The sequence below is a fragment of the Kryptolebias marmoratus genome, linkage group LG9 (assembly GCF_001649575.2).
Source record: "Kryptolebias marmoratus isolate JLee-2015 linkage group LG9, ASM164957v2, whole genome shotgun sequence".
NCBI classification, from domain to species: domain Eukaryota; kingdom Metazoa; phylum Chordata; class Actinopteri; order Cyprinodontiformes; family Rivulidae; genus Kryptolebias; species Kryptolebias marmoratus.
The window spans coordinates 13,546,301-13,558,356 of record NC_051438.1 but is presented as its reverse complement, the minus strand read 5'-3'; the positions used below and the strand labels follow the sequence as shown (position 1 = coordinate 13,558,356).

Sequence of the window (12,056 nt, the reverse complement as noted above, 5' to 3'; positions counted from 1 at the left end):
TTTGTGGGGGGGGGGGGGGGGGACTCAAACTGTGAGGTTTGCAGGTTAAATGGCCTTTGTAGTCCTAATGACACGGGAAACACAAGTGAGATGGCCTCTCCGAAGCGATTCATCACACATATGCGCACACGGAGCGCATTTCGACATTCGAGCAGCGACATCGATGCCCCGGCAGCATCCATGCACACATTGCACCGGGGGGGAGGGAGGGAGAGGGAGGGGGGGTGATGCGCGCTTAAACAAACACATGTACACACACTTTCATCTGCATTCTCCATCTGGGCCTAATTCAAAGAAAAAGGGTTTTGGCAGGATAAAGTATCTCTCTAATGATCTTCTCCAGTTCCACTGCCTGCGAATGCTTAAAGCACTTGTTCATACAGAGGAGGTGAAACCGCATTTACAAATTACTACACTACGAGACACCGCAGACTGACATACCTTGGCTGCAGTGTTTGCAGCCCAACATGTGAATCTGCTGTTTTAATCTCCTCTTAGGGATACCTCTGCCGAGTGAGGCGGATATTTGAGACGTTATCTGAGCTGATAAATGCTCCGGAGAACGTTTCAGGCTCTTAATCACTCTGGGTTTTGTTTCTTTCAGAATCAAATGGGAAGGAGAAAAGGAAAGAGAAGAAGAAAGGTATCTTATCATCTTTTCTCGCGCTCATTGATCAGACGATTTCCTGGAAGCATCGTCACGATCTCATCCAGTTCCAATAAGCGCCTTGGGTTAAAGTGGATACAAAGCTTTCACTGTTTTATTTCTTCTTATTCTCTTCTTTCTCTTCAGGGAAGAAGAGGCCCGTGCCGGGGCCCCCTGGTCCTCCGGGTCCTCCAGGCCCGCAGGGGCCACCGGGCATCCCTGGAATCCCCGGTATTCCAGGAAGCAACGTTATAGGGCCCGCAGGACCCCCCGGGCCTCCTGGGCCGCAGGGACCACCGGGCGCTCAAGGTCCAGCAGGTATAAAACCTCTGAGCAGACTAAGATAACCGAGACCCGAGCCAGAGACTGAAAACGAGCCGGGAGATTTTCCTCTTAGATTACGGCGCTCCTTCTGCTCGGAGCCGCTTTCCCACACTTGAAGGGGGCTCAAGTTGTCAAAATTGATTAACTCATTGCCTGCACTGTGAGATCGTCTGATTCAGGATGTCAAACATTGTGCAGAATAGCAGTGATTTATCTTTAAACTATGTCAGTGTTTGTTTTGTTTAATCACCATTTCTCCTTTGTTTCTCTCCAGCGTTGAACTGCAGAATTTTCATTCACGTCTGTCTCTTATTGTTGCAGGGGTTCCCGATAAGACAAACAAATTCCAGGTAAGGGTATGTCACCTTTTTTTGTGTGTGTGTAAATTTAATCTGCTCCTCACACAAGTTTCTTCTTCCTTTTTTGAGCCCCTTCTGTTTTCTAAGAAGTAAATTAGTCACCGGAGTGCTTTTGTTTTTCAGCCGGCAGTGGTTCATTTACAAGGACAAGAAACAACAATCCAAGTCCGAGAAGGTGGGACCTTTGTTCATGCTCACTCAGAGATAAACTCCTGTGTTTGACACGAAGCAATAAGCAGGAATTATCCCTGTCAGTGCTGTTTGTCAAACACACAATTCTGGAGTTAGATCAACACACATGCCTGCTCAACCTCAGAATCGCAAGAAAACAAATACAACTTCTTTAGAACGTTAGCATGCCCGCGATGGTTTACACTAGAGATTCAGAGTGCCACATTTTAGGATATTTAGTCCTTTGCATGATGACCTCTGTGGAAATCTAACACAAAAGCAGTTATCTTTATTTGTTTGATGAATATCTACTGTAAGATTCTGCAGGATTATAGTAGCCTCGCAGTAATCCCACTTTCAAACCGGAGGTTACCGAACCTCGGGGCCAAAAAGCCTTGCATGCTAACAGACCCCGCTGCGTTTTTTTTGTCGGCCTAAGAGAAGCGTAAGCATCATTAGCAGGTTTATATTTTGTCAATGCTGCGCTCTGGTTTGAGTTAAACACCGCTGAGAGCTGTTTATGTTGACCGTTTGCCTCTTCTGTGTTTGTTGTGACATGTTTAGATCTGTCTCAAGGCGTCCTCAGGAACTGGAAGATGGTGTCCATCAACAAGGACGTGTTCAGAATGAACCCTCGCACCGGGGAGCTGGTGGTGCTGCTGGACGGTGTCTACTTCATATATAGTCAGGTAGAAGTGAGTACGGTCCTTGACGTAACTCTTTAAAACCAACAATTCAGAGTCAGAAACAGCTGGCAGTTGATCTTAAAAAGCTGCTTGCTTTGTTAATGTTTGAGCTACGCTATAAGACGGATTTCTTTTCTCTCTCTCCCGGTGGCTGAAAGTGAAGCTCCATAACTCATGCTCTTGTCAGCTGCTCTCACAGCGCAGCTGTTTGAGCTTTAAGCAGACCCTTAAATGATTATGTGCTCTTGTTCTGATTACCCCTCTCAGTCTCATGTGAATTTTATGTCGTTGCCCCCCCCCCTCGCAACCCCCCCTCCCACCCAGGTGTACTACCTCAACTTCACGGACATCGCCAGCTACGACGTGATGGTGGACTCCAGCCCGTTCCTGCGCTGCACGTGCAGCATCGAGACGGGCCAGCGCAAGTTCAACACCTGCTACACGGCCGGGGTGAGCCTGCTGCGCTCGGGCCAGAAGATCTCCATCCGCATCGCGCACGAGTACACGCTCATAAACATGACCAACCACACCACCTTCCTGGGGAGCGTCAGGCTCGGCGAGGCTCCATCTGCTGGACAGAACGGATAACTGCACGGCCCTCTGGACGAATCCAGCAGCTGCCACAGGGGTCCAGCTGGTTTTTTCTTTTTTTTTTTTTGTTCCATCCTGCCTTCACGTCCGATCGCCGCGTTGATAAGGAGGCCCGTGTCGCGCCTCTGTTTAGAGGACGCTCTGGAATTTTAAAAGTAGAGGGAGGTGACTTTTGTTCACTTTTACCTGTCTGTATTAAAAGTGGACAATAAAGACTGTTTTGCTTCCTTTTACTAAGATTCTGTGCAGACAGATAAAGCCTCTGCAAACCCACGTATCCTCATCAAACACAAGTTTCTATTTATAGCCACCCTTTTGTGTCAGCATCTCTTTATAACAAGGAAGGACACTGTGCTGACAGTAGTAATTACACTTCAAGTGCTGTTGAATGATAATCTTGTATCTCCAAAAAGAAAAAAATTCACCGGCTATTTTGAAACGACTTATTTTTTTGTGCTTTTTTTGTGTGTGTGTGTGTGATTATTTAAGCATCTTAAAAAGGGGTTCAAAACTCCATGAGCAGAAAGCTAAGCAAACTGGAGTTAGAAGGTATTCAATGAGCAACAGCACTATATATTTTTGCACACATTTGCACTACGGCGTCCCCCGCAGAATCCCGGCAACACGTTTTCGCAGTGCTTATTGTTTAGTTACGACCGAGTCCATGTAGAAAAAAAAACAGCAGTTGTTAATACACGTCTGTACATAATGTATATAAAAATGGGATATACTTTTGTAAATGGAGCTGACTGACGAATTAAAGTGTTTTCATTTTTCTGCCTGAGCCCGTCTTGTCTGTCCTTTTCAGTGTTTGCGCAGCCGGCAGTGCTCTTTTTTTTTTTTTAAATGTTCCAGCCCCTCTCTGTTCTCTTTTGCCTTTTTTTTTAATTTTGCACTAAGCTGGCACGAGCGCTGACAAGAACAAATGATGCTGTGCGGAGCGAGGCCCCCACCCACCCATTTTTTTATTTTTTTTAATCTTTATTAAAATGTGTCTTTTTGCATTGACTGCGAGTTTCACAACACGCAGCGGAGTTGGCTGTAGCTCCAGCTCTTTAAATGAGTTCCATCTTGAGAGGCAGCGAGGGGACAGTTCCTCATTTTGAAACTGCAGGTTTCCGGTGTTCTCCTCGTGCGTGACCTCACCCTTCCATCGAGTCACTCAGGAACATCCACGTCTGTGAGCCTTTACTATGCTTTTGAATACCTTTTTATCGTCGCTATTGGTGCTTGTGTTCTGCTCGAGCCTTCTCCTGCTGCACAGAGTCGGCGTTTTAGAAGGCGATTTTCAGAAACTCCAAGGAGACATCGTTCTGCAATTAAATCGGCAACTTTCGGAGGGAGGCGACGGGAAAACGGCCAGGCTGTCTCAAACGGGGGAGGTATGTCAGTGATTATGCAGCATGGAGTCATCTTGGACATTGCGCTACTAAGATTTATGCCATTAGCGAGTGTTCGGATCGTGCTGCAATAATAAATTTTATCGCAGTGCTTTGTTTTCTCTCAGGACGTAGAGCCAAGCGCGTTCCAGAGAGCTCCGAGTTCTCTGAAGGCCTCTTCTCGGAGAGTGAAAAGGGAGCCGAGCAGCTGCAGAGGTGGGCCGCAGCTCCAAACGTGTTGATTCGTTACGGTCTAATCTGGTCCCGGGACCATAAACAATGTATGCAAAGTTAATCAAAATAAAGCCTGATGTTTATCTCCCTCTCTTCCTCTCGCCAGCTCCAATATCTTTCCTGCAGTTAAAAGCTAACACAAACAAACAGCCAGAGAGAAGAGGTAAAACTAAATTCAAATCTTTGGCTTTGGCTTCGGCTTCGGCACCGGGCTGCCATTATTTTGAATAAGTGTGTCTTGCTTTTCTCCCCCTCCCCCCTTCCCAAGGAAATATAACAGTGATCCCCTGGACTGTTTCTGTACAGCGAGGAAATATAATTTCACAAAGGGAAAACAGGGTCGTCGTCCAAGAAGACGGTTATTACTTGGTGTTTGGACAAGTACTGTGTCATTCCAAATCGAGCGTAACTAAGTTGATATTGCATATGATTTGTTCCAGCTTTGCAGCTCATGTTCTGCTCGACTCCCAGGTGCTCTTTGAAAGTCAGAGCGAAGTTATGGGTCATGTCATTCAAAGCTGGAGCTCCACCGAGGCCGGGAGGAGCTCGGCGGAGCTCTTGCGCTGCCTGCAGGACATGCCCGACGGAGCTCATGGCAGCACGTGCTACACTACAGGTCAGTGGGGACGACCCTGCTGCTGGGGCTGGCTGTCCTCGAGCGCAGGCGGACTGATGGAAGCCCGTTCTCCCCCACCGAGAAGAAAAAAACGTCTCAAGTTGTGTGTCACACAGCAGTCATGAGATACAAAGTCCTTCTTATGAGTTTCAAAGACAGAATTATGAGACACAACATCATCATCATCATGATACAAAATCATCTTTATGAAATACAAAACCATAACTGGTAGATATAAAATCATTATGAGATACTAAGTCATAATTATGACTTTGTTTCTCATAATGATGACTGAATGCCTTCATTATGAGATACGAAGTCATGATTTTGAGTTTTAAAGTCATATTTACGAGATGCAAAATCCTAATTATGGCTTTAAAAGTCATTATTACCTCCACCAAAGGGGTTGTGTTTTCTGTAGGGTTGTCTGTTTGTCTGTTAGAAAATTAACAGACTTTCATGAAATTATCAGGAAATGTTGGGTTTGTCACAATATTAATGAAATTTTGGCTGTGATCTGGATCACAATCTGGATGGGACTATTATTTAATGACCATGGTGGAGGTTTGTGCTCTTCACGTGCTTCTAGTTGTGACTATGAGAGTCATAATGCTGACTTTGGATGTCATTAAGCCTTTTAAATTACTTTGATTTAAAGTACTTACAAAATGTTTTCTTGTGACTCTTATGACATTGCGTCTCATAATCATGAAACCCATGATGATATTGAAACTTTAACTTTCCATTTGACTTTTTCATTGTAATTATTAAATGGGCTTCCATACTGAACGTCTGTTTCCATCCAGGAACGCTGAGCCCTCTTATAAAGTGCAGACAGAAGAGGGGGGGATCAGTCTCCTCAAAGAGAAAAATAGTGTTTCCTTAAACACGTGTCAATTTCCTTCAACTTGAACAGCTTCAGCTCTGCTTGTATACTTGCTTCTCTTTCAGCAATGACCCAAACATTTCACTAGCTACGAAAAAAAATATACATAAGGGTTGTAACAAATGCCCGTACATAGGCAGATGGGGTCACTGAATGATTTAATGAGTGTGGAAATTGTGTATTTTTTTTAAATGAACGTAGTTTTTTGCGTTGTTGCCCTTCTTGTATCTCACCGGACGCCCTCGGTTTGAACTGCATGAGTCATTCCACGTCGGCTGGACCGGGGGATCCAACCTCATGGTTTGGTTCTCAGGTTTTCCTGGTGAAAGACATCGATATATTAGTCATCAGGGATTTAAGATAACTTATACAGTCACTGCTCAAAAGCTATGAAAACATCCAGCAATACTCGTTTTCTAACTTTTCTAATAAACCAAGACAGAATAGTATTTGACGTCTGTGCTACATTTGATTTTCAGTCCTAAAAAATATTGCAAAATTAGACCTTTTTATTTATTTCAGAGTCATCTTCATTGGCCACTCTGCTCTAATTGGAGTTCTAAACTGCTTATACAAATATACCCAAAAGGACAAATATACAAAACCCAAAAAAAGGACATGCTGAAAGGGATAGTTTGGATCTTTTGACATACGTTTTTGTGGACAGCTTATAAACAATAAATATCTTACTTGCTGGAGGTAGCTCTATAGGCGACCTCAGTTTGAAGAAAACAAGTTTATTTCTGACAGCTAGTCTGAGGCTTAAAACAACTCCAGTCTGGAATGTTTTTCATACGGTTTATGCAAACGCTATTTTATAAACCTTTACATCACCTTAGTTTACATAATACATAATTAGTAACACATGATTTGATGGTTATTTGCAAAAACAAATAGAAGCAGTAACTGTTTCAGTGCAGAGATGGGTCCAGCCTATTTGCACACATCTCACTTTGTATCTCATGTTGTAAAGCACTTTGAACCGCCTTGCTGCTGAAAAGGGCTAGATAAATAAATTTGTCTTTGACTTGACTTCAAACTCAAACTAAATCATCCAGAAAAGTCAGAAAAGTAACCAAAGAAAGAAGAGGTAATTTTATTATTATTTTTATTTTACTTTTATTTAAATTTAGAGGGGAATAAAATCAAGATAAAAGTTTATTTCATTACATAAACATTGAACTGAGGCAGACGTGTGAGCACGGTAGTTTTTGTCAATTTCGTCAATCTGGATTTTGGTTTTAGACAAGTACCCAAAACTAAATAATCGTTTTGGCTTTTATCTCTAAAATGAACATTTGAGGTGAAAAAAATATCAAAAATACCCCCCACCCAAAAAAAGGAGCAAGGATCAGGAAGTTTATTTAAAGCTGGGGTCTCCAACCCTGGTCCTCGAGGGCCACCATCCTGCAGGTTTTACTTGTTTCTCTGCTCCAACACACCTGATCTGAATCAATGGTTGATTAACAGGCTTCTGCAGAACATGAAGAGGTGATTTAACCACTGAATCAGGTGTTATGGAACAGGGAAACAAGAAAACATGCAGGATGGTGGCCCCCCAGGACCAGGATTGGCCACCCATGATTTAAAGTGACCCAGGTGTGTGTTGTGTGTTCCAGGCACGGTGCGCTTGCTTCAGGGTGATGAACTGGAGCTCGTGGTCCTGTACCGACCTTCGGCCCTGATCTCCATGGAGCCCGACGCAACGTTTTTTGGAGTCATCCACCTCAGCTGAAGGGAACCCGTGTGAAGATGACAAGTGTTCACAGTGTTGACGCAGGAAGTGGAAAACTGACACGAAGGCGTGTGAGGGGATGTTGATAAAGTGTCAGCAGAAGAAAAAAAAAAACAAAAAACACAGGAATCTGATGTTAATGCCACTCATGTACTGTACATATCGGTTTAAAATGTAATTTTTGTGTCCGTTTATTATTTTACCCTTTAAAATGTCCTGTTCAAACAATTTCCCCTCCACCTGTGTGTGCTCCCCGCTGTTTACCTCCGAGTCCTTTCATCGGTCTTTTTTTGCACATCTTTTTACCGCCCTGCGGCTTCCCTCCTGCTCCACCGGAGCGTTGTCCGCGTTATTTGTTCCTCTCGTCTATTTTAAGAAGATTTCCGCTTTCCAAATTGGTGCCCAGAACAAACAAATGCATAAATTTATCCAGTTCCAGAAAGACATAAAATTCAACAACCTGGTAAATACAGTAAAAACTAACAAAAAAATATTAATTTTATGGACATAACCCCTACCTCCACACAAAAATTCAATGTTGCATTTCATCTCTAACTTTTAATGTTTTATTTTTTGTAAAACTCGACATGGAATTATGGTTATTCTGGTCTAAAATCTCGTTTGTTTCTAACTCAAATTAGGAGGCTGGATGTCTGGATGTCTTAATAAGGTGACGTCATCATTAAAGTGTCCATTGTCTAAAGATAGTATCCACAGTGTTTATCTGGTGTCCACAGCTGTTTTCTCTCTCACTTTTTTTTTTTTTTTTTTTTTAAGCGTGGCTATAAGAGGTGCTGTGTGAGTGTGTGACAGCAGCAGTCATACAGTTTTGCAGCGGCAGCAGCACAGAGAGAATGGTTGGACATATATTCCCTAGTCTCTTACTCCTCTGCTCTCTCAGCCATTACTTTTATCCAACTGGAGGGACATATTTTGCTCCGAAGGTAGGCTCAGTTTCAATAAAAGGCATGCCCAGATGGCTTGGTTTCGAGATTCTAACGACACCCATTTGTTTTAATATGATTATTATCCCTCTGATTCCAAGAAGCAGTCCTTGAGCAACCAGAACCTCTCGTCTGTCCCTCCGGACTTGGACGTGAGGCTCCGACGACTGGATCTGTCAAACAACTTCATCAGACAGTTGCACGCCCTGGCTCTGCCCGACCTGGAGCAGCTGGACCTGAGCAGCAATCGGCTGGAGCTCATCTCCGGGGGCGCCTTCGAAATGCTGGCTCGACTCGAACACCTGGACCTGTCCAGGAACCGACTGAACGTCCACCTCGGCAGCAACGGCAGAGCCCTCGGGTCCCTCAGCAGGCTGAGGAGTTTAGACATTTCGGAGAACGGTCTGAGAGATGACGAGGCGGAGCTGTTGCTTCAAAACAAGTCTTCGCTTGATCGTCTCAAGATGAGCGGTAACTCCTTGGTAAAGCTTTCCCGCCGCCTGTTCAGGGACAGCAAACGCTTAAGAGCCGTCACAATTGACGACAATCTGATATCAGAGATAGCGGAGGGGACATTCGAACCGCTGAGCCACTTAGAAACGCTCAATTTGGCTAAAAACAACCTTGCGCACATTTGTGATTTTAAACTGCGTCAGGTGAAATATTTGAATCTCAGCCGCAATTCTGTGGAGTTTTTTGTCACGCGTGAAGACGACCAATTTTATAATCTCGAAATCCTCGATCTGAGCCACAACAAGCTGCTCTACTTCCCAATCGTTCCCAAACTGAACCGATTAAAGTACCTGCACTTGCAGAATAATGTGCTCGGGAGTTCGAACGTCGAGGCCGCCATGGTTTCGGACACCAACGCTCTCTACGATGAGATCCTAAACTGGAGAACGCCTCGAAAAAATCATCTGCATGCAAACTGGAGGCTGATGCCACTGGTTTATATCGACCTGAGCTTTAACAGCTTCACGTCTTTCCCTCTTGAGACTCTGAGCCTGCTCCCGAATTTAGAAACGCTGCATTTCGGCTACAACTGTTTACAAAGCATAAAGTGGAACGTCAGGAATTCCAATGAGTCGGGATACGTTCGTCAGCTGTTTTTTCACTCCTTGAAGCACCTCAGCTTGCAAAGCAACGGCCTTGCACACATATCCCCGTTCTTCCTCAAGGCGCTCACGCAGGTAGAAATGTTAAATCTGGCAGATAATTCGGTGCAACCTTGCGCTCACGGCGGCAATTTCAGTAGTCCTCCCTCAAGACGGCGGCACAGTCTCGCGTCCTGCGCTCAGCTCGGGCAGATGAAGACTCTTAAGCGCCTCAGTCTTCGAGGGAACGGCATAAAAACACTGCCTCTGAGCGCATTTCAGGGAACCTCTTTGACTTCCCTTGACCTCGCAAGAAACCCACGCATGGTAATGCACGAGAGGGCGCTGGAAGGCGTGCGAGCAACCCTCCGGTCTTTGACCGTCAGCGAGGCGGACATGAGCAGCTCCCGCCTGTCTTTGCCCTGCATGCCGGCGTTAACCGAGCTGAACGTGTCCGACAACAACCTCGACCGGCTGCCTGGCGGCTTAGCCTGCTCTCCCCTCGGGGTGATTGACATCAGAAACAACACTTTCGCCACTTTAAACCCGTCGCTGATTCGGACTTTCTCCGCAAACCTGACGACGGTGTTCCTCAGCGGAAACCTGTTCAACTGCTGCGACAGCCGATGGATGGCGGTCCTGAACGAGATGAGCGTCACGCTGCCTGACATCGCTGAGACCGAATGCTTCACCCGTGTGGGAAACCTGACGATGACCGAGTACCTGAAAAGCCCTTCGTTCCAATGTTCGCTCCGTACCAAGGCGGAGAGCGTCCATTTTGGACAAACGGTCACAACTATTTTATTCACATGTGTGTTATTAACAGGCGCAGTTGTGCTCAGCAGGAAGGTGTGTGGCGCACGTGGGTCTTTTACGGTGTGACGTCTAAAGCGCCTTTTTACTCGTTGATTTTTGCCCTGTCCACACAGGATTTGCATGTGGGTTGCATTTAAAGTGCATAAACCTCCGTGCACGCTGTGAGGAAATTGGAGAATAAAGCAGAGTTCCTGAAGATAACTCCGGGGAGTTCCACTCGCCACGATCCAGTTTCTTATCAACTCAACGTCCATAGAAAGCAAATTTCCTTCTGACAAAATGCAGAGAGAACTTCCTGTACCACTTGGCTCACGGTTGGACTCTGAACCTGATCACTTTCTTACAAAATAAAGAAATAAAAACTCCATCTCACATCTTTAGGAGGTGTGTCACCTTACATGACCCGCTATGGCTCGAAAACGCCAAAAGGCTGGGTGAAAAACTTCTGCCCCTTTTTGAAACGTTTGTTCACAACTAAAACAGTGTGCTCGGTTTACGTTCTCCTTACACTCAGAAAGCCTTGACAACATTCCTAGAAGCAAGACTAACCCCTTCGACATTCAAATGCAATACTAAATAATAAAAAGAAGAGCTTGTAACACTTTCTGTCTGAGCAGACGGTGCTCTGAGATGATCCGTCTCCAAAAAGGCTCGGGCTACATTTTAATCCGCAGCACCGCATCCATCAGAGACTTGACCCGGGAGCACGCTATTCTGCAACAGTCAGGCTGTACGTAATAAACATGCTGTGTTTAATGACCACAATGTGTTGTCAGTCTTTATTTAAGAGTCTGAATCCTCCAGTTTAAGGCCTACAAAATAAATCACTGAAGCTGGAAGCTCTTTCCCATTGTTAGAAACGTCTGGTTCCAGTTTAGCCACTGCACCGCCACTGAACCGTAAAATGCACACAGTGAGGGTTATGGTCGTTCGTAGCTGAGCTGTCACGTAATAAATCAGAAAAAAAAACTACGACCCTAAATGTATTATTTAGCGTTTAATGCAAATCAATTTTAAAACCAGCATTACTTGAAGGAAAGCGTCTCACCTGCCCCGTTTGCATGTTGCAGTCTTTAAATAAAAAAAAGATGCAATGGGGGCGACTCTCAGCTACCACCATATCAAATTTTAGGTCATTATCTGCAGAAGTGACTCAGTTAGAGACATTTTTGTGTTTGCTGAGGCCAGTAAGGGAGTTGTCGACGAACATCCAGTGGTTGTTTTCTGGGGGCTTCGTTAAAGTCTCTTCAGTGGCTCGAGAGATATTTTGCTAACAGACAGGCAGACACAGGCAGCTACATTATCACCCTTCTTTCACGGCACAAGGTGACAACTAACCACACATCAGTCTTCGTCCAGCTCTGCTGATGCGCAGGCCACGAGCTGTATTGTTGCAGGATGCGGCGTTAAGAAGCCGTCTAAATATCCGCTGAGACATCCTTCTTTAAACCAACACAAAAAACCAGCGTCGAGGTTTTTTTCCGTGGTCGTCCTAACCGTTTTCAGGCAGGTTATTTATCAGTCTGTGCCCGGGCCACATCAGAGGAGGAAAGGTGTTTACCGCCCCACCCCGCG

The 12,056-nt window shown here is 45.1% G+C and overlaps 3 protein-coding genes across 5 annotated transcripts in view; all 3 read left to right on the top strand.

The window, feature by feature from the left end:
- Window positions 1-3,561, top strand: part of LOC108242045 (ectodysplasin-A) — a 13,107-nt gene extending 9,546 nt beyond the window's left edge. Inside the window, exons 3-8 of one of the 2 annotated variants that reach the window (XM_017426625.3) lie at window positions 605-643; window positions 794-964; window positions 1,292-1,320; window positions 1,453-1,504; window positions 2,065-2,189; window positions 2,511-3,561. In XM_017426625.3, the coding sequence (XP_017282114.1) occupies window positions 605-643; window positions 794-964; window positions 1,292-1,320; window positions 1,453-1,504; window positions 2,065-2,189; window positions 2,511-2,774 (680 nt within the window). In that variant the 3' untranslated portion in view covers window positions 2,775-3,561. Of the gene's footprint in view, window positions 1-604; window positions 644-793; window positions 965-1,291; window positions 1,321-1,452; window positions 1,505-2,064; window positions 2,196-2,510 lie in introns of both variants that reach the window. The other variant, XM_017426624.3, reaches the window with a different exon arrangement.
- Window positions 3,562-3,784: 223 nt separating this feature from the next.
- Window positions 3,785-7,748, top strand: LOC108242043 (tumor necrosis factor ligand superfamily member 13B-like). The gene is made up of 6 exons (XM_025008157.2): window positions 3,785-4,159; window positions 4,285-4,372; window positions 4,497-4,553; window positions 4,659-4,771; window positions 4,862-5,006; window positions 7,512-7,748. The coding sequence occupies exons 1-6, from the start codon at window positions 3,971-3,973 to the stop codon at window positions 7,625-7,627; spliced, it is 708 nt and encodes a 235-aa protein (XP_024863925.1). The 5' UTR covers window positions 3,785-3,970; the 3' UTR covers window positions 7,628-7,748.
- Window positions 7,749-7,946: 198 nt separating this feature from the next.
- On the top strand, window positions 7,947-11,246 carry LOC112449723 (transforming growth factor beta activator LRRC32-like). Of its 2 annotated transcripts, none has more exons than XM_025008155.2 (3): window positions 7,947-8,297; window positions 8,405-8,571; window positions 8,676-11,246. In XM_025008155.2, exons 2-3 carry the CDS (start codon window positions 8,482-8,484, stop codon window positions 10,545-10,547), a joined length of 1,962 nt encoding a protein of 653 aa, XP_024863923.1. In that variant the 5' UTR covers window positions 7,947-8,297; window positions 8,405-8,481; the 3' UTR covers window positions 10,548-11,246. The 2 variants fall into 2 exon arrangements, with proteins under 2 accessions (XP_024863923.1, XP_024863922.1); XM_025008154.2 differs by having other exon boundaries at window positions 8,673-11,246.
- Window positions 11,247-12,056: the final 810 nt, after the last annotated feature.